The sequence below is a fragment of the Equus caballus genome, chromosome 22, assembly GCF_041296265.1.
Source record: "Equus caballus isolate H_3958 breed thoroughbred chromosome 22, TB-T2T, whole genome shotgun sequence".
NCBI classification, from domain to species: Eukaryota; Metazoa; Chordata; class Mammalia; order Perissodactyla; family Equidae; genus Equus; species Equus caballus.
Window position 1 is genome coordinate 34,456,068 of NC_091705.1, and position 20,939 is coordinate 34,477,006.

Consider the following 20,939-nt stretch of genomic DNA (forward strand, 5'->3'; position numbering starts at 1 on the left):
CTGCACACACTTGCACACGCACACACGCACACACAGAGCCCGTCTACAGACCAGCTGACTGGGCTCCCTGCCTCTCCCTTCCCCTGTGGGTTTTATCAAAACATCTGCAGATGAAAATGACTCCCTCCTCATTCCCACTCTCATCACTTCCGAGGTCCCACCAAACCCACCCTTCTTCCTGGGGATCCCTGGACCATTCTAAGGTTTTGAAAACTCTTTACTGCCCATAAGCCACCCCATTTGATTCTCACATCTGCACTACTGTGACGAAGGCAACGGAGCAGGGATTATGGTCTTTTGGCAGAAGAGGAAACTGAGGCACAGGTGACTGACACACAGCAAGTCAGTGGCAGCAGACTCCTGCTCACCAAGCCCCTCCGGGACCTGCCTGAACTCAAGCCTGTCGATGGGCGAGGGACCCTCCCTGCCAACCGTCTTGGGGGCTGCCAGCTTTGAGAGAACCTTGGTGAACCAAGTCAAGACAACTGCTTTCCCGCCACTGACGTGTAGTGTGACCTTAGGCAAGTCTTTTCTTCTCTCTGAGCCTCTGTAAAGTACGAAGATGGTCTCCGGGTCCGGTTCTGACTGAGACATTCCAGACTATCTGACTGGGCCTGAATCATCTCAACCCCGTGCGGGCTTCCGGGGTCCTCCATGAAAATGTGAGAGGGCTACTGACAGTAATGCAGTCTAACAGCAATAATGATACAGTTTCCATTTCTCAACTGCTTTCCATGGCTCGGCTTTACACACATTGCTTCAGTAGTCAATGTAATCCTCACCATGACCCCAGGAAGTAGGTAGTTATTTTCCACATTTCACAAATGAGGAAACTGAGGGTCAGAGAAGTGAAGTAAGTGGCTGAGGAGGACTGGAGCCCAAGGAGACCCGACCTCAAAGGGTAGGCTCTTTCTTCTATCATATGCCGCTCAGGGAAGCTTCTGGAAGTCCGCTTTAGAAACTCAGGGTCTTCCCTAGGAGGTCTGTGGCCTTTGAGCCACCCCTCCAGGACCGACGCCCCTCAGCTGCTCCTCACAAGGTATTATGGGAATTATAAGAGAGAGGGGAGGGGGCCTGGACCAGCATGACCCAGAGGCCCCCAGCCACTGTCGCCCTCCCTCAGCCAGTCCCTCATCCTGGGCCCACAAGCAGACACCACAGCCCAGCCAGAGCCCGTGAGCAGATGCACGTTTATTATTGCACAGACTGCAGCATCCTGAACCCTCGCCCCAAACACCAGCCCCAAAACTAGGCCTGGGAGCTCTGGCAGCGGGAGGCTTAATCCTTAGCACTGGGCCAGGCCGAAAACCTGGAGCCTGTCAGCCTGAGCAGTGCCCCCGGCCATCCCCCTACATTCCCTAGGAGGCCAGAAAAGCCCAAACACAGATGCAGAGCCACGGGCCCTGGTGGGGATGGGAGAATCCGAGAAACGCAGTCCAAGATTCCAGCCACACCCCGAGTCCCCAGCAGTGCTTGAAACAGCAAGTGTGAAGCTGGAGGAAGGCTGCCTAGAACTGGGGGGAAAGGGAGAGCTGACCCCATCAGAAGCAAACCGCAGGTCGTAGAGCTGCCCCCAGAGGCCAGGTCACCACGCCAAAGGCCCCAGGTCCAGAGAAACCAAGGCAGAAGGGCCACAGTTCTCCATACCTCTGCTTGGATGCTGTCACCACATCCTTCCCCCAACTGAGAGGGGCCACTCCTTCTGTCCTCCCGGGGGCAGGGTACCATAATCCCTCAGCCTCCAGCCACCCCCAGCAAGCACAAGGGCCCAGTGACCCAGTGTGGTACCAAACATCTGTAATGGGCTACATGCAAACACTCTCTTCTGCCAAACAAGCCAAAGGGCTAATTATTGCACAGACTGCGCCCAGTGGGAGCCCAGACTTCCTCCTCCCTCCCCGGGAAAGGCTGTTGACAAGGAGCCTGTTTAGCACCTGCCTGCTAGTCTGCCCCAGGGAGGTCTGCCTGGGCTTCCGAGGGCTTCCACTCCTGCTCCCCTGAGCTGGGGTGTGGACAAACCAGTTCACAGGGCCTCACAGGAGCTCTACCTTGTCAGCCCCGGGGCTCCCCCAGGGTGACCCTGAGCACTCTGAGCACACTGGGAGCCCTAAATGCAATGCCAACCTTGGGCTCAGGCACACTCAAAACAGGGGCCATCCTAACGGCCCCTTAGCCCGTCTTCCCACTCCCACCCCCCACCACCTGGTCAGTGGCTTCCCAGCTAAAGGTTCCAATTCCTTACATCTCCCCCTCTTCCATTGGTCCAGAAGGGAAGCCAACTGGACCGGTGGGAGGAGATGGGAGCACTGTCTCCTGGGATATTGAAGCTGAGCATATCCATTTCCTCTATTGTCATCCAGAACATCTGTAAGCAAGGGACAGGTGTGTGCTGGATCAAGCCTGCGAAGGAAGGGCCCCTGTGCTGAGACTGCATCCCTTGCTGGCCCACCACAGGAGTCCTATCACTCCCCCCGCTTGCTTGGGGGCCCCGGCCCTGCAGCCAGAGGCTAAAATAAGCAAGGGAAGGGCGGAAGAAGGGGGCTGGGATTTATTATTAACATCCTGATTTGGGGACTTCCCCCAAAACACACAAAAGCCTGGGGTGGAGGGGACCTACGGGTGGGGTGAGGGAGCATGGGAGAGGGAGGGACGGGAGCAGGTCAGGGAGCTCCAGAGACCAGGGCTCTTCCCTGGGGGCCTCCCTGTGCATTCGAGTCCTCTGGGTGCCTCCGCCACCCAGTGCGGGCGCCACGGGAGGCCTCCTTGAACGCCTGCGGTGTGGAAGTGAGCTGGACCCAGGGGTTCCAGTCCTCCTTGGCCACCCTGCGTGGCACCACAAAAAGAGGGGTCTTTGCGTCCTCAGCAGGAATTCCTGGCTCTGCAAAGAGACAGCAAGAGTGTCAGGCGAGGGAGCAAGGGAGGGAGGGAGAGCTGAGCCAGGTTCAAGGCAGAGTTCAAGCCTCAGGCTTGATCTTCCCTGGGGTAAGATCCCGCCTCCTAGGCCCCCAGGGCAGCCTTGCCCCTTGGCTCTGACTCACGGTTCAGAGACAGTCCCTGAGGCCTCCCTGGGCCCTCAGGCCGGCTTCATTCTCCTGGGGATGCTGCCTCTGCTTGTCTGCAGTGCCGTCTCCTTTGCCTGGTTCCCTCTCCCTCCCTTCCTCCTCCCCCACTGCCATCTGGTTCACTCTTCCCATCCTTCAGGTCACTCCATCCTCAGTCCCTGCAGCCATCGTTCCCAGATCCCCTATGAACCAGGGACCCCTCGGGGCTCAGCATTCACCCCCAGGTCGGCACCGACCAGGCTAATATTGTCATTGGCTATTTAGACGGTGACAGGACAGGGAGCTCTTCTCCTTCTCTGGGACTGAGGAGGACCCTCCAGCCTACACTAAGCTAGGATCCATGAAGGGGGACTTCGTGGGGGGCGGGGCAAGAGGCAGAAACTCCACTGGCATCATGAAGCAAGGGACTGACAGTGTAAAGGCTGGGCCGGGCAGGAGGAGGACTCCGTCCTGTAGACACTTCACCCTGAGGTCAGTGGGGGCCACTTTCTTTCAGCCCAGCCCACCTCACCTTCTTGTCATGGGGCCTTACACAGCACCCCTCCCCCCAGCTCCATCATGGGAGAAAACCAAGTGATGGAACCAACTGACTGACAGCAGGGTTACCGGAAGAGAGGAGGGCAGAGAGAAGAGGATTGGCCGTCCCAAGTGGACTCCGTCTGGACCTGGGGGGCTGGGGGGAGGGAGTCAAGAACTGCTTTGCTTGATGTCTGACCTGCAAGGCTTTACCAAGTAAGCCGGAGGTGAAGGGTTTACTCCTGTCGTGCGCTCCATTTCCTAGGGCAGGAGGGAGTGGCTGCTGCGCCCCTAGGTCCCAGCAGAGTGGCTGCTCAGTAAATGTTGGTCAAATGAATGAACGAGTGAGCGAATGAGTGGGTGAAGCCCCACTGCTCACCTGACAGAGGACAGGTGCTCTGCAGATGTGAGCTAATGAGGGGTGTGTGTGTGTGTGTGCCTGCGCATGTGTGTGTGCGTGTGTGGAGGGCAGAATCTATCAAGTTCACACTCTAGGCCCCTGCCTCTGCTGGGGGGTGGGTCTCAACTAACCGCAGGACAGACGCCCAGGAGGCAGCAGGCCCGTCCCATCACCCTGCCGCCCAGAGCTCTGTGTGCTCCCAACGCCTCCTCCTGGCCGCACCTGGTAGCCGAGGGTCAGGTCAGGAGGTGAACGAAGAGGATGGCCAGGCCGATGTTGAGCAGGATCACCATGCAGATGAGGACGGTGTTGGGGACCTGGGAATAGCGCAGAGGGGCCGCCTGAGTCCCCCGGCCTCTGAAACATGTCCCCCACAAGTCACAGCAAGGCTGGACACAGCAGCAGTAACTTACAGAAGGCTCCTCCTGAGAGTACCCCCCTACCCCGTTTTGCTCACTGCTGTGTCCAGCAGAGGACAGCAGACCATCAGAGCCAGAGGATTCTGAGAAATAATTTACCAAATGGCTCGGGGCCCAGAGAGGCGCAGGAGCGTGCCCCAAAGTACACATTGGGCTGGGCTGCGCCTGGAACCCAGGAGCTCGGCCTTCCCCACTGCTAATTCCTCTGGAGCCGCATTCGTCAGTCCCTCAGAGCCCAGCTTCCCTCTCCGTCGCTTCAGTTCCCAGCTCCCAGCCTCCCATAAAAAGCCGGGAGGACAAGGACCCAAGCCCCCTTGGGCCCTTCCTCCACCCCCACTAGGAAGGCCTCCCTGCTACACCGGGAAGCAGATGCTGCTGGTGCCCCGCCCAGATCTCTCTGATCCGGCAGGTGCACCCACCCCCAGCTGCTTAGGGCCCCTAGCGCCCCATTCTCCAAAGAACTGCCCCCTGCTGACTAGACAGCAGGTACAAAGGCCTGCCCCTGCCCGGAAGAGGCGGCGCTGCGGGGTAATTGATGCTCCCAGGTTCTCCGGGATCAGTCTACACTTGACTGAGCCCACATCCCTGCTGGGGGTTGCCCCCGGCTCTATCCTGTGCCATCACCCTCTCCCTAGTCCTCTGCACGGAATCCTGCCTCAAGCTCGACCCGTCGAGGGAACCAGCCTCACCTCCTCTATCTCCACCTCGGCCTCCGCCGCGGCCGCCGCCTCCTTCCGAGCCTTCTTCTTGGCCCCGCCCTTGGTCAGCCCCCGGGCCTCAGTCTTGCGGGCCTTGGCCCTGGGCTCGGCTTTGGGGACGATGGGCTTGGGCTCCAGCTTGGCGGGGGAGTCGGGCGCGGCGGCGCTGGCCGGGGACGCGGGGGCGCTGGCCGGGGACGCGGGGGCCGAGTCGGACCCGGCGGCGTCGGGCTCGGGCTCGTCGTCGAAGGGCGGCGGCGCGGGCGGCGCGGTGCGCACGGCGTAGCTGTGGTAGCCGCGGTACAGCGCCACCTCGGGCTCCCGCGACGGCGCGGGCGGCGCCTGCAGCGCCTCGATGGCCATGTGCTCGGCGGCGGGGCGCGCAGGGCTGCGGCGGCCCGCGCCCTCGGACGGCGTGGCGGGCCGGCTGCCCTCGGGGCCGGACTCGCCGTTCCAGGCGCCCGGGCTCAGCAGGCCGTCCTTGGACGATGCTCCGGGCCGGGGCCGCTTGGGCTGCGGGGGCGTCCCGGCCGGCGACGGGGGCCCTCCCTCCGGCCGAGGGGTCTCGCGCTCATGCAGCTGCGGGCTCTCGCGGGGCCGCTCCGGGAGGCCCGCGGCGCCCGGGCTCCGGTCGGGGGGCTCCAGCAGGCTCTCCGAGTTCTCCAGGATCTCCTGGAGCAGCCGGCGCTTCTGATATTCCGGACCTGCCAGGGACAACACGGAGGGGCCGGGTCTGAACCCCCGGGCCGCCACGGGGGATCCCGGGCAAGCCACTTAACTCGCTGAGCCTCGTGTATTCACTCAGCCAGCTCTCACCTACCGTCTCCCGTGTGCCCGGCGCTGGTCTAAGCAATGTCCAGATAGGAACTCATTCAATCATTTTAATAACCCTACGAGGCTGACGCTATTACTTAACCTCCATTTTACACACGAAGAAAGGGAGCTCAGAGAGGTGAAATCTCTTTTCCAAATCACCCAGCTGACAAAGGGCAGAGCCAGGACCAGCACCCAGTTTATGCTCTTAACGGTGACACTGATCTCTTTCCATTCCCTTATCTGAAAAATGGGCCTAATCATACTTAGTTCATAAATGCAAATAGAAGGATCAACTGAGTGGGAAAAAATGCATGTAAAATGCCGAGCTCAGGGCCTGGCACATAGTGACAGCTGCTGGTACAACCACCCAAGACAGAGGTAGCCGCCAGTGTCACTCTTCCTGGGACCAGCAGGGGGGCACTGTGACCAGAAGCAACTTAACCTCCGGGATTTGTGCTCCAAGGCCTTCCATCTAGTCTCCCTTTGATCTCTTTGCTGCAGCCAGAATAAGGCTTAGAAAATACAAATCTAATCATCCACTCACCTTAAAATTCTCAATGCAGAGAACACCTGTCTCCCACCCGGAGAGCTCCCACCACTCAACCCAAGAGCAAAGTCTGCATGAGTGCCGCAGGTACTCCTTACTCTGCAGCCTCATTTCCCAGAGCAAAGAGCCTGGGGTGAGGCTAGTCTGCTGGGGGCCTCCATACCAGCTCCGCAGTCTCAGCATGAGTCCCTTTGTGTCATCCCATCCCATGTTCGCACCAGGCCCCACAGTTTCTAGAACTCACAGGCATTCATGAATCTATTAGGCATCTCAGCTTTCCAGCAAGCAAAGGAAAAAAAAGTGTCCACTCCCCGGGACCTTCCCCACCCTGTCCGGCCCACCCTCTTCCTGGCTGGCCCTACCTGGCTGGTAGAAGTCTGGAGCCAGCTCCCTGGCCAAAGTGCGGGCAATGTTGGACTCTTGGTTGGCAGCCACGGCAGCCTGTTCCGCTGCCTCTGCTTTGGCCTTGGCGTGGCTTGTCCTAAGGAGACAACATGGCGGAGATTCAGGATCCCTCCAGAGAACCAGCCCTCTGCTCCTCCTCCCCAACCTACAAAGAGATACCTTGGACAGAGCATCCATTCACTCAGGCTGTCAATGAGTATTTATTGAGCCCTGTGGCCCAGACTGCTGTGCAGCCCCCAGACCATTTCCTTTTCTTTCTGGGTACACAGATAGACTACATTTCCCAGCCTCCCTTGCAGTTAGATGTGGTCAGGTGACTGAGTCCTGGCCAATGCATTGTGGGAAGACATTTTGTAGCCCATTTCCAGGCCTGGTCCATAAAAATCTCCCCTGTAATCCTCTATGTCCTCTCTTTTCCCCCACTGCTATAAAATGCAGAGGAGTCCAACGTCCCTAAACAAGGCATTTAACTTCTTTTGTGTCACAGACCCCTCTGGCATCTGGTGATGCCTAATGGACCCCTTCTCAGAATAATGTTTTGAAATGCATAAATTACATAGGATTACAAAGGGATGCAATTATACTGACACACTGTTACCAAAATATCTAAAGGAACAAATTTGTAATATAATAATGTATGTCCTTCTTTATTAATACATTAAACAAAATACTAGCAGGTCTATTAACTACCACAGTTTTAAAGTATACATTAGCATAAAGGATATTTCAAGGATACTGCAACAATAGTAATGTGACATGAAAATATCTGTGATTTCTATTGGTGACAAAGTCACAGATACTTCTAATACTACTGTGGTTTATTGCCTGCTTCCATAATTAAAGAAAATGCTAAATTTCAGTTAGAGGTTAAGAAAAATAAAGATGTAGTTTTCCCATCTGATGTAGACCGCTGGTACCCTGCCCAGATCCCTTCACTGGGCAAATGCACCCACCCCCAGCTGCTCAGCCGATTGCTAATGGCTCATTGCTGTCCCAGAGAATTGCAATCAAGAAGCCATCTTATTCCAGAGGTCAAAACCCCCTAGCTCCCCCAACCCAGAAAGCCCAACCAATGACTAATGACACTGCCCAGCCCCCTCCTGTCCCAGGAGGAAGCAACTCTGTGGTCTTATCCTGGGTCCAGAGTTCCTGTGGGATCAGGCTGAAGCAAGACTCCACGTAAGACCACACCCTTGCTTGGCTACTTCCCGATCCCATCCCACCTCTCTCACCCCCCCCTCTCCTGAGAGTGGTCCCTCAATAAACACCTGCACAGAATCCCCATCTTCGATCCAGCTTCTAGGGAATCTAATCTATGACAGCATCCAAGTTCATGGACTCCCTGAATTATACCCAGAGAATCCCCTGCAGACCCAGGTTAAGAAACACAGTGGAAGGAACCTGGATCCATAAGTGATTACTGCATGGAGCAAAGTCCCCCGCCCACAGACCCACTGGAATGTGGGACATTTAAGCATTAAATTTAAACACTAAATGTGGAACATTTAAACAAGTCTTCAACGTTTATTCCGTTAAGCACCTGAGATTTGGGGCATGTTTGTTTCAGCTGTTAGTCTAGCCTGACTAATAACACTAATACTAATAACTATTAGTAACTACTAAGTAGTCACAGCCCCTGACTGATGGGCCAGGCACCGCTCTAAAGGAGTTGCAGGGATGAGCTCACGTAATCTCGTGATGCCTTAGGAAGCCAGTGCTCTTACTATTTTCCCTATTTTACAGAACAGGAAACTGAGGCACAGACAGCTTCAATAACTTGCCCAAGCTCTCAGAGTCACTAAGTGCAAGATCTGGGATTCTGAACCCAGGCCAGATGACTCCAGGGCCTGTGTGCTTGAGCGCACTCTGGAGCATGTGCCACTCATGTGGCCAGGAGCTGAGGACAGAGATTCCTGTGGACGAGACAAGCCTGGTGCCTGTCTCACTGTCCAGTGAGGGGGAATGGGGAGTAAATAAACAACAAAGTTATTTAATGAAATGTAATTAAATAAAAAATTCTTCACTGCAGTTGTGAGACGTGTCATGAAGGAAGAGTACAGAATGCACTGAGCATGCAGAACAGGGCGACCTGATGCAGCTCGGCAGTGGAGGGGGCGGTCAGGAGGACTCCCGTGAGGATGTGACATTCAGGCTAAGACGGAGAAACACATAAAGTAGGCCCATAGAGGTGAGGAGGGGACAGCAAGCCACGTAGAGAGAAGAGCATGTGCAAAGGCCCTGGGGGGAGTAAGAGCTTGTGCCTTTGGGAAACTCAAAGGTCAAATCAGTGCCCACACATGCAGACGAGTTAACTACCGGGAGAGTTGTGCGTGTGTCTGTGTATGTGTGTCTGTATCTCAGTCTCCAGCACAGAATTGAGCCCCTGATCGGGGAGATAAATTTTATTAAGCTCCTGCCCCGTCCCAGGCCCTTTACCTATGTTATGCCTTTCAATCCTCACAACTGCCTGGGAAGTAGTTTTCACTGTCCGTACTTCACAGGTGGGGAAATTGAGTCTCAGACAGGTATCTTGGTCCAGGATGCAAAATGATGCTTAATAACACAAAATGATGCTTTGCTTACAAAGCATTTACCACATGCCAAGGGCTTTACGGAAATCCTCCTTTAATTCCCCCAATAACTCTACGTGGCAGATGTTACTACTATCATCCCTCTTTACAGAGGAGAAATCCAGGCCACAGCAGGCTCTAAGGAACTCACCCAAACTTATACGGCTGGCATGCGACAGAGTGAGCTTTCAAACCAAGGCTTTCTGGGATCTGGAGTCTGTGCCCTTAACGACGGGCAACACTTCCACTCAGTAACGAGGAGTGCAGTTCCAACCCAGAACAGTCTGATTCCCAAGCCCCCGCCCTCTCCACTCTGCCACACTGCCACAACGTTTACTGGAGGGAAGAATATTTTGCTGAATTAAAGAGTGCGTAAGTGAGCGTACGCATACACGCACACACGCGTACGTGTACAGACCAGGGCGCAACATCGGCAATAGCTACAAGCACGGCTTTGGCGTCAGCAGCCCTGGATTCCAACTGTGGCTCTGCCGAGGCCGCAGCCAGGGTGAGGCAAGTGAGGCATTCACCTGGGCTCAAAACTTAGGGGGATACCAAAAAACTCAGTAATCAAGATAAATACTATTCTATCGCATTATTTTTAAAAGTCAAAATTAGTGCAAAAAAAAGTCCTTGATGAACAAGCTATGAACAAAATGTGAATAAAGACTGGATCAGACCCTGCATTTGTGTGACTTGCCTCCCTTGCCTCAGCCTAGTCCTGATCCCACTGGGGCTCTAGGACCTTGGTGAGTAGCTGTGCCTCTCTGTGCCTCAGTTTCTTAATCAGTACCCTGAAGACAATACTTCTCCCCTCAGGGAGTTGCTGTGAAAACTAAAGAGAGGCAGCATATGACAGTGTTTAGCCCAGCATGGGGCTGAGTGGTGGTGGTGGTGGTGGTGGTGGTGGTGGTGGTGGTGGTGGTGGTGGTGATGGTGGTGATGGCGGTGATAATGGTGGTGGTGGTGAGGGAGGAGGAGGAGAAGGAGGAAGATGCCATTTATGACATCAAAACTGCGAGTCGTACATGCATATCCCCAGGCTCATATATGCCTGTACATGGGTATGTGTGATTCAAAGTCCTGAACTTTCCAGAAACACTTCCCTGGAAACCTGAAACCCCAGGTGGGGGGAGGAGGGAAAGGGCTGGGCAAACCTTCAAACTGAGAAAATGTCCTTTTTTGGTAATGCAAGCTGGATGAGGCTTGTTTCCCAGTGCCTGGGAAGCGGTGTTGCAGGACTCCGCAGGCCGGAACGGCAGCCTTCACCCAAAGCCCTGGAATATTCTCGGGGATCAACTGTGAACTCTTCAGGGCAGCCAGAACAGGGCTGAGAAGGGGGAGGCCACACAGCCCAAGGCAGTGAGGGCTGCTGTGCTGGAAGGAAGCTCACTCCTGCCCGCGTCCATCAGCCTGGCCGATCGATCAAATCCCTTATCAGCCCTCCCCTCACCAGTGGCTCTGATTTCAGGAATGGCTCCCCGGCTCCCCAGCCTTCCAGCCAGAATCCCAGTGCTCTCCCACACGCTCCCTCCTCATCCCCGTCCACATCCACAGCCACCAGTCACCTACTGTCCCTTCTACTCCCTCTAAGCTCTAGAATGTGCCCACCTCTCCATCCTTCTGTCACTCCTCCTGCAAAGCCCCCACCCCCATCTGCCACCTCCTTGCCTCCTGGCTCGCTCCCTACCATGGATCCTGCACGCAGCGCCACCATGAGCTGGCTTACCCCATACATCCAGTAGCCTCACCTCTTGCTCAAGATCTTTGCAAGGCTACCTACCGTGCTCAAAATAAAGTCCCAACTACTTAGCACAGCCTTCAAAGCTCTGCAGACCCTCGGCCCGAGGCAGTCTTGATGGGGTCTATCTGGCAGCTCAGAGGGTGAAGGGCCGGCCAAATCGCTGTTGCCCAGAGGCCACGGCTTCCAGTCCAGTGCCACTCGCAGTGTGGTCCATGCCCTCCCAGCCCCCTCATCACCTGGGAGCTTGCTAGAAACGTAGATTTTCGGGCTCCACCCCAGATCTAGTGAATCAGAATTTCTGGGGGAGAAGCCAGGAATCCATGTTTATAAGCTCTCAAGATGCTTCCACTGCTCTCTGAAGTTTGAGAAGCATGTGCTAGACAGACAGAGAGAAAATCCAGCTCTATTTTCGGCAGTTCCCAGCCTGCTCAACCCCCCAGAGCCTTGAGCAGTTCTCTTTAAGCACCAGGACCCTCCCCGAGTTTGGCTCCTGGAAGGGAAATGCAACAACCATTTCTTCTCCCACCACCAGTCCTGGGGTCTGGCCTGGTGCCTCTGGGGGAGGGTCTCCTAGGAGGGCTCTGACCCTGCTGGGGGGAAGGCAAGGAGCAGTAACTGGGGCAGGGGGAGGGGCAGGGATCAGTCACTCTTCTTGATTTCATTCGGATTATCTTTCGTCAGCAGGGTTAAAAATAAGGCTGGTGGTTGAGGGACAGAGGGAGGGGGCTAACCCTAACTGAAGCACGTCTGAGAGCTCCCGCCCCGCCCCGGCCCTCAACGCTCAGTTAGAACCTCCACTAGGCACTGATGGCTTCATTGGGCCAGAGAGGGACCCTCGCTGGCCTGGCCCCTGACTCCATGCCTTTGCTCTGGCTGTTCTCCCATCTGGAATGCTCTTGGCCCTCCGTCCACCCTCCCAGCCTTAATGGCCAGCTCCAGACCCGCTTCTGTGTATTTAACGCAACTCGACAGAGTGCCTACTGTGTTCTGGGCACTGTGGCTACAAGAGGAAACCAAGCATCAGAAAATCCCCTGTAGAGCCACATTCTATTGTAGGGGTGGGCAAATTACGGTGGGACACCAAATCCGGCCCGCTGCCTGTTTTTGTACCGCCTGTGAAGTAATAATGGTTTTTATATATTTAAATGGTTAAAAAAAACCAAAGGAGTAATAATTTCTGACATGTGAAAATTACATGAAATTCAAATGTCAGTGGCCATATAAATAAAGTTTTATTGGAACACAGCCACGCCCACTTGTTTACATATGGTCAGGAGTTAAGTAGTTGCCACAGAGACTTTGACCTGCAAGGCCAAAAATATTGACGTTCCTGTCCTTTACAGGAAAAGTTTGCCGACCCCTTTCTAATGCACTCACTCAACAACTGTCTCTTCTACTACTCTTATTAATAATATTAATCTGTTATTTGTTGAGCACTTTGTGCCCAGCTCTGTGCTATGGCTTTACACATACGATCTCAGAGAGGGGGAGTCACCTTCTCAAGGTCACACAGCTAGAAAGTGAATCTGCCCAAGCTCTTCCCCATCACACCAAGCTGCTGCCCTGCTGGCACTGACTCTGGGCCAGGTCCTCCACATGCGGGGACCACGGATGGAGAGGAATAGGACCAGCAGCCACCTGGGGAGCTCGCAGCCTAATGCAGGTCTGCCAAGACAATCATGCAACATCTCTGAAAATCAACGGATGAACAGGGGTGCAGAGCAAAGCCCATACGCCTCATGGTGGAGGAGCTGAGGGGGCCAGGCTGGCCAGGCTGGCCAGGCTGCCTCGGTGCAAGTCCTGGCTCTGCTCCTTAGACCCTTGGGCAAGTCTGAACCCCCGGAGCCCCAGTCTCCTCATCTGTAACATGGGGATAACACCAGCACCAGCCTCGGAGAAACAGTGCAGGGACTGAGAACAGAGGCCAGGACAGACGAAGTGCCAAGAGGGGCTTGGGAAATAAATTAAATAACAAGCACAGTTTTTTGGAGGAAAAAAATCCTGAATGTACCAAATGTCACTAATTTGTTAAATGAAAATGAAAAAATACAATTGTTCAGAACAAGGAGCCCACGGCAGGTTTGCAGGACAGAGGCAGATAATCCACGTCCCCAGCTCAGCCTCTCTGGAGGCTGCTGAGGTGGCTGACAGGGACAGTGCTGCCAAGGGTCTTCCTGGGGGGCTGCTTCCCATGCCACTGGCCTGCCCTCTCCCAAAATGGCCCCTCGCCCCGGCTCTGGACGGCCATGGCCCTTGCCCCCAGAACAATCATGGTCAGAGGAACCATGAGGAGGAGCCACAGCTGGCCACCCGCCCAGAGGGCTCCCTGGAGAAAGCCCCCTTGCCCCCGCCAAGGATGCAGGCAAGGGCCCAGTTAGGGGGCCCTGACGGACAGGGGCAGTCCTCCCCACCCCACCCTCAGGACTCCATTCACTCGGCAAACGAGTGCTAAGCCCCTGCCGGGAAGCCCCTCACATAGAGGGTTAAGGGCCAAGCTCAAGCCCAAATTGCAGACCATCACATTGTGGGTATCTGACCTTCGCTCTCCGGCCTCAGTTTCCTCAACTGTGAAATGGAGATAATAACACTTACCTCATAAAATTACTAAGAGTCCGAAATGAGATAATACAAACGTGCTTAGCATAATAAACCAAGCACTTAACAAAAACTAGCTATCATCATTATCGTGGTTTTTGTTATTATTATAACAATACTCCCAGCAATTCCCTTCCAAAACTCTATGGACTGACTACAAATTGGGATGTAAATATACATTCTTGTAGAAGGACAGGTCATCCAAACATTGTTCAAGGTTCACCCACGCTATAGCACGTATCAGCACTTCATTCCTTCCTCTCGCCAAATAACGGTCCACTGGGCGGATGAACCCTAGTTTATCTGGTCATCAGTTGATGAACATTTGAGTTGTTTCCACCTTTTGGTTCCTATGAATAATGCTGCTATGGACATTTGTGTCCAAGTTTTTGTGTGGATGTGTGTTTTCACTCCTCTTGGGTAGACACCAAGGAGCGGAGTTGCTGGATCATATGGTAACTCCATGTTTACCTTCTGAGGAACGGCCAGGCTGGTTCTGAAGTGGCTGCACCATTTCACATTCTATCAGTAATGTATGAGGCTTCCAATTTCTCCACATCCTTGCTAACATTTGTTATCATCCATCCTTTTTATTTCAGTCACACTAGTGGTTTGAGAGGTGCCATCTCATGGTAGTTTTGATTTGCATTTCCCTGACGCCTAATGACGTTGAGTATGTTTTTATGTGCTTAATGGCCATTTATGTATCTTCTTAGGAGAAATGTCTATTCAGATTCTCTGCCTATTTTTAACTGGTTTTTTTTTTGGTCTTTTTATTATGAGTTGTAAAAGTTCTTTATATATACTAGACACAAGTCCCTTATCAGATATATGATTCGCAAATATTTTTCCCATTCTGTGGATTGTCTTTTCACTTTCTTGTTGATGTCCTTTGAAACATAGCAGTTTTTAAATTTAACGAAGTCCAATTTATCTATTTTCCTTTTGTTGCCTATGTTTCTGGTGTCCCATCTAAGACAATGATTTACTCCTATATTTTCTTCTAAGAGTTTTATAGTTTTAGCTTTTACATATAGGTCTATGAGCACTGCTTCCAATAAGAAAAAATGAGAAATAACCTAAGGGTTCATACCACCCTATGAGGTGGGCACCACCACCATGTTACAGAGGAGGAAACTGACACCCAGAGCTTAAGTCACTTGCCCATATCATCAGAATGACCACTGAGCCAGACACGGCTCCCACTCTGGAAGGATATAGAGTCTGGTAGGACAGATAAGACAAGGTGAAAAGTCGTGAGAGCAGAACAAATAGAAGGCTAGAGGAGCAAGCCGATCTGGTGGGTTACAAGCTCATAATTCGTGTTTTGTTATTTTTATGCTATATATTATAAATATAAACGTATAAAATATATAGTATAAAATAATATGGCTTCTGGGGCCAGCCCTGTGGCCAAGTGGTTAAGTTCACGGGCTCTACTTTGGTGGCCCAGGGTTTTGCCAGTTCAGATCCTGGGCGTGGACCAGCACCACTCATCAAGCCATGCTGAGGCGGTGTCCCACATAGCACAACCAGAGGCACTCACAACTAGGATATACAACTATGTACTGGGGGACTTTGGGGAGAAGAAGAAGAAAAAAAAAAAGATTGGCAACAGTTTTTAGCTCAGGTGCCAACCTTTAAAAAAAAAAAAGAAAAATAAATAAATAAAATATTTTTTAAAAAATTTAAAAAAATATTATGGCTTTTTTGTTGAAAATTTTGGAAAATAGATTTTTTTTTTTAAGAAAAAATTGCCGTTAACATTTGGCTATTGTGAGGTGGTCAGGAGCACAGCTGCGTGACTGTGGGTGATTCGTGTAAATTCTCTGTGCTTTGACTCTTCCATCTGTAAAATGAGGGTGTGAACAGCCCCTACCTCACAGGGTTGTGGGGATTATAGAGCGAATTTGTGCACATAAAGCATTTAGAACAGAGCCTGGCTGACAGTGAGCTCTATGCAAGTGTTTGGAAAATTCAGAAAGAGGATTTGTTCAAGTCAAAGTGGGGGGCATGGGTTCTGAGTCTGGGGGTCTGTGCCACCCAGAGGCCCTACGCAGAACCTCCTCACCCTGAAATCCCAGCCTGAAATCCCCAGGGCACGGAGGCAGCGTTTTCCAGATCTTGTTCTATGGCGACCCTTCTCCCCTTCTCCCTGGGACCCATGAATGTTACCTTATATGGCAAAGAGCCTTTGCACATACCATCAAATTAAGGATCCTGAGATGGGGAGATTCTCCTGGATTACGCCACAGGCCTTAAATGTAATCACAAGTGTCCTTAAAAGAGGGAGGTGGAGGGAGATGTGACGACAGAAGAGGAGAAGGCAAAGGACGTGATGACAGAAGCAGGGCCTGGAGTGACAGGCTTTGAAGATGGAGGAAGGGGCCACAAGCCAAGGAACGGGCAGCCACGAAAAAGCTAAAAAGTCGAGGAACTGGGTCCTCCCATCAGACCTTCCAGAAGGACCGGCCCTGCCAACAGCCTGACTTTAGACCAGTGAGACTAATTTCAGACTTTCGACCTCCAGGACTGTAAGAGAAGAAATTTGTGTTGTTTTAAGCCCCCAGGTTGTGGGAATTTGTTACAGTAGCAATAAGAAGCTAGAACAACCTGTGTGATTGCACGTCAACCTCAAGACAACCTACTTTACAGGAGAGGAAATGGAGGCTCAGAAAATTACTTGCCCAAGGCTCATAGCTAGTAAGTGCCAGAGCTGCTGGAACCTGAATCCAGGCCCGTGTGGGGCCGCAGCCTGCGCTGACCCGCACATCTGCACGCTGCCGCAGGTCAAGCCCTTTCCAGAAGGGCCCAGACACAACCCAGCTTCTTCCCCCAGGGGCGCTGTGAGGCCCTGAATTTTATCCCCAGCATTCACCCTGCCTGTCTGAGAGGGCCCAGGGCTAGTGGTTACTAGCAGTAATGTCCCCTACATTCCCAAAGAAAGGCTAGTCCATCGGGACCTGGGAATTGCCTGGCTGACTACGTATGACTGAGGTCTGGCTGCACGTCGGCAATCAGTGGAAGCACAGTTTGCTAGGAAAGTAGGTCCTGGGGCCGGCCTGATGGCGTAGTCGTTGAGTTCCCATGCTCTCCTTTGGTAGCCCAGGGTTTGTGGGTCTGGATCCCAGGTGCGGACCTACACACCACTCATCAAGCCATGCTGTGGCAGCATCCCACATAAAAAATAGAGGAAGACTGGCACAGACGTTAGCTCAGTGACATTCTTCCTCAAGCAAAAAGAGGAAGATTGGCAACAGATGTTAGCTCAGGGCCAATCTTGAAAGAAAGAAAGAGAGAGAGAGAAAGAGAGAGAGAAAGAGAGAGAGAGAAAGAGAGAGAGAGAGAAAGAAAGAAAGAGAGAGAGAGAGAGAGAGAGAAAGAGAGAGAGAAAGAAAAAAGGTCTTAAATATTACCACCAGAAAAGAGAAATGGTAATTATGTGACATGACAGCGGTATTAGATAATGCTAAAGTGGTGATCATTTTGCAATATATAACTGTATCAGATCAACACATTGTGCACCTGAAACTCACACATTGTTATATGTCAATTGTATCTCAATAAAGTTGGAAAACAAAACAGTAGCTTCATTAAACTCTCTTCAATTGAATCTTTTGAATACACCCCTTCCTGCCAGGACTCTGACTGATACGACCTCTTCAGATCTTTTGCATGTGCATATAGTATGCCTATTCCAAAATAAGTAAATATATTTTAAAAACCTAGCACCTATCAGTGGGAGGACTTTTAGAGCTATGGTTTACGTATTCCTTACAACAACTCTAAGGCGTAGTATTGTTATGGCCACTAAATAGGCAGGGAAATAGGCTCCAAGAGGCAGTGTGACCCAGGGCAGCCACACAGCTGGGAAGTGCAAGGCTGGGGCTGAGCCCCTGGTGGCCTGATGCCGAGCCTGTGTCATCCAGTGCAGGGTGGGCCCTAGGGGACATTCCAGTCTAAGCCTTGTGTACCCCACAGGAAGAAGGCAAGGACTGGGTTAACACCCAGGTCTCCTGGGCTGGTCCTGCTCTGTGCTGTGTTCTCTAAGGCTTTCTTGGAGCTGGAAGGCTTGACTGAGATGGAGGCAGCGGGGTGACATTAAAAATATCCAGTAACTGCATAGGGGCGCCAACCAATGAGAATGGTGTGGAGGCCCTCCTGTTGTGCCAGGTGGTTAAACATTTAGTTTCTGGGTCCTGGGGAAGACAAGGTTCTGGGCAAGAGGCCACGAGTACAGGACAGTAACACGGGGTGGGGAGCACTTAGGGGTCTCAGGGCAGCTGCTGGTCACAAACTGGTACAAACTGGAATCTTTCAGAACTTTAACAACTGGCACGATGTTACAAGAGTGTCCAGCCAGACACTAACTCTGCACGTAAGTTTTCCTTCTTATGCCCCATCTGGTCCAGGAAGCCTTCGCCACGGGCCATCCCCAACAAATATAATCTTGACCCTCTGCTTAAGACCGCTCAGTGCTGTTCCCAGAGCTTGGAGGATAAAGCGGAAATGTGTTACGATGTTACACGCATACCACTTCATGACCTAGCTCCTGCCAGTCTCTCTGGTCTTAATCCAAACCAGCCCTCCAGACAGCCAGAAACTTCCAGTTCTTCACACGTGCCCTATTGTTTCCATTTCTGGGGCTTTTACACAGGCTGTTCCCTTTCCTGGGAACTCTTCTCCCCAGTCTTATCCTTTACCTCTTCATCTGGCAAACTCCTATTCATCCTTCAGGACCCTTCCTCAAGAAAGCTTACCCTGACTGCTGGCTCTCTGCTCTTGCAATCCCCTGCACTTAATTGCCAGACTACTTCATCTTCCTGCAACTAGTCTGTGGGCCCCACAAGGGGCAGAAGCCTCATTGCTGTGCGCCTGCCACCAGAACAGAGGCTGGCACACAGCAGGAGCTCATGGGCATCTGTTAGGTAAATGTTGTGCTGTGCGGATCACATTTATCTGACTGTGAGACTCACAGAGCTGGAAGGACCCTTAGAAACCATCTCCCCTCATTTAAGAACAAGACGGTAACAAGGAGGAGGACCCGAGGCCCAGAGAAGCCTGTGTGATCGTTTTCAATAATTGAAAATAAATCATTGTGATTGTTCCTCTGTTACAGACATGTTGGAAGGGTCACTTACCACGCGACAGGCCCTGGTCTCCTGCTTACACATGCTATATCACTCACCCGGACAACACTGGTAAGAGAGAAATACCAGTACTAAATCCTCAGTGACAGAGGGGGAACTGGGGTGCTGGGCACTTCAACAACCTGCCCAAGGGCACACAGCCAGCAAGGAGGGGAACCCAGGCAGCCTGGCCCCAGAGTCCCTGTTTCTCCAACACCATGCTCTGCTGCCACTCCACAGTGTGGCCACGGGCACCCCGAGGGAGGCCAGCTGGCCCTGCTTCTGCCTCGTCTAGGGAGCTGGCCCAGGCCTGGGCACATGGCCGGTGCTCGTGGAAGCCTTGAGCAATCAAGTGACACAAGAGTGTGATTGCCTACCAGGTATGAACCGAGGGTAGGACCCCAGATCCCTTCCAGCCTCTTGCTCTGGGAACCGGGGAGGCTTCAGACAGCCTGGGAGTGGCCCTCTGCAGAAGGCCACGATTGTCACAATGCTCCAGGAGGGGGTGGAGCCTGCTGGCGAATGGCCTCACCTTTTGCCCACTCTGCTGCTTGGGTCCCACCCCGCCAGGAGGATGCTGAATCCCCTGGGGCACGTCATCATCACCATCACCATTACTAACAGGCGATACTTGGGGAGCACCTACTGTGTGCCCAGCACTCTGCTACGGCATTTGCATGTGTCATCTCACTTAATCCCCACCACATTCTCTAAGGTAGAGTGCACTATCAGTTCCCATTTTACAGGTGGGAAACTAAGCATAAGAAGGTTATATAACCCAACTCGCGAGCCAGCAAAGGGAGAAAGCCAGGAAATACAGAGTGGCTACACCAAAGGAAGAAGACGGGGGGCCGGCCCCATGGCTGAGGGGTGAGGTACGCGCACTCCACTTCGGCAGCCCAGGGTTTCGCTGGTTCGGATCCTGGGCCTGGACATGGCACCGCTCATCAGGCCATGCTGAGGTGGCATCCCACATGGCACAACCAGAGGCGCTCACAACTAGAATAGACAACTATGTGCTGGGGGGGCTTTGGGAAGAAGAAGAAGGAAAAAGAAGATTGGCAACAGACATTAGCTCAGGCGCCAATCTTTAAAAAAAAAAAAAAGATGGAAGCATCAGTTAGTGTTTGGTAAATAAATGAACAGCAATGGGACATACTGGAGTATCTGAGGAAGCCATCTGGTTTAAAGCTAATTCGGTCTAACTCTATTTTTTCAAAAGGGCCTGGCGTGGCCTGTCGAGCATGTGTTGTACATCTGCTTTAAACATTTACCAAGCCCCAAAGACAAGAGTGATGCCCTTAAAGATAGGGATGTAGCTTCCCCCCAATATCGGCATTTCGTGAAGGATAAGCATCTCTTTCTGGAAACTAAGGATTAATTACTGACCTGCTGTGCTCACCTTGTGACCACCGACCTGCTGTGCCAGAGAAGCATCTCCTGACAGTAGTAACAGAGACATTCCTGTCATATGTGATGGATGCTCTTTGTTCCAAGACGGTGTATAACCACTCTGTACACCCCACTTTGGTGCCCTTCCTTCCTTAGGGAGGGAAGGCCCCGGGCTACAGTCCTCAGACCTGGCTCATAATAAACTCACCCCAATTTTGATTTGTAGATTGATTATGGACTACTTGCGTTGACATGCTGGAGTCAGACGACCTGGTTTCAACCCCCAGCTCCTCTACTTTCAAGTTGAGGGGCCTTTGCCAACTCATGGAACCTCTCCAAGTCTCAGATTCGCCATCTATAAAATGGGTTAGTAGTAGCACTGAGCTACCACTAGGCTTATCGTCAGGATCAAGTGGACTGTGGCATGTGAAGTGTATATCCATTCCATCATGACAAGTATTTTCTAAGCACCTACTGTGTGCCACGTCCCGGACTAGATCTGGGTGTACAACTATGAACAGAAGAAACCCACCTCCTGGCGCTTACCGACTAGCCTAGCTGGTGCCCTGTGCGTAGTAGGGACCCCATGAACGGGACCTGCTATTTGTGTTATTATTACTTAGAGAGTGATTTTTCTTCCCAAGGG

General features: G+C 52.6%; 1 protein-coding gene across 2 annotated transcripts in view; it reads right to left on the bottom strand.

Moving 5' to 3' along the window:
* Window positions 1-1,173: 1,173 nt before the first annotated feature.
* Window positions 1,174-20,939, bottom strand: part of JPH2 (junctophilin 2) — a 60,739-nt gene continuing 40,973 nt past the window's right edge. Inside the window, exons 4-7 of one of the 2 annotated variants that reach the window (XR_011431056.1) lie at window positions 6,821-6,939; window positions 5,087-5,799; window positions 4,110-4,295; window positions 1,174-2,878 (exon numbers count right to left, since the gene is read on the bottom strand). Coding sequence is in view for 1 of the 2 variants with exons in the window: in XM_023626607.2 (XP_023482375.2) it covers window positions 4,215-4,295; window positions 5,087-5,799; window positions 6,821-6,939 (913 nt within the window). In the remaining variant the exon portion in view is untranslated. The remainder of the gene's footprint in view (window positions 2,879-4,109; window positions 4,296-5,086; window positions 5,800-6,820; window positions 6,940-20,939) is intronic. The other variant, XM_023626607.2, reaches the window with a different exon arrangement.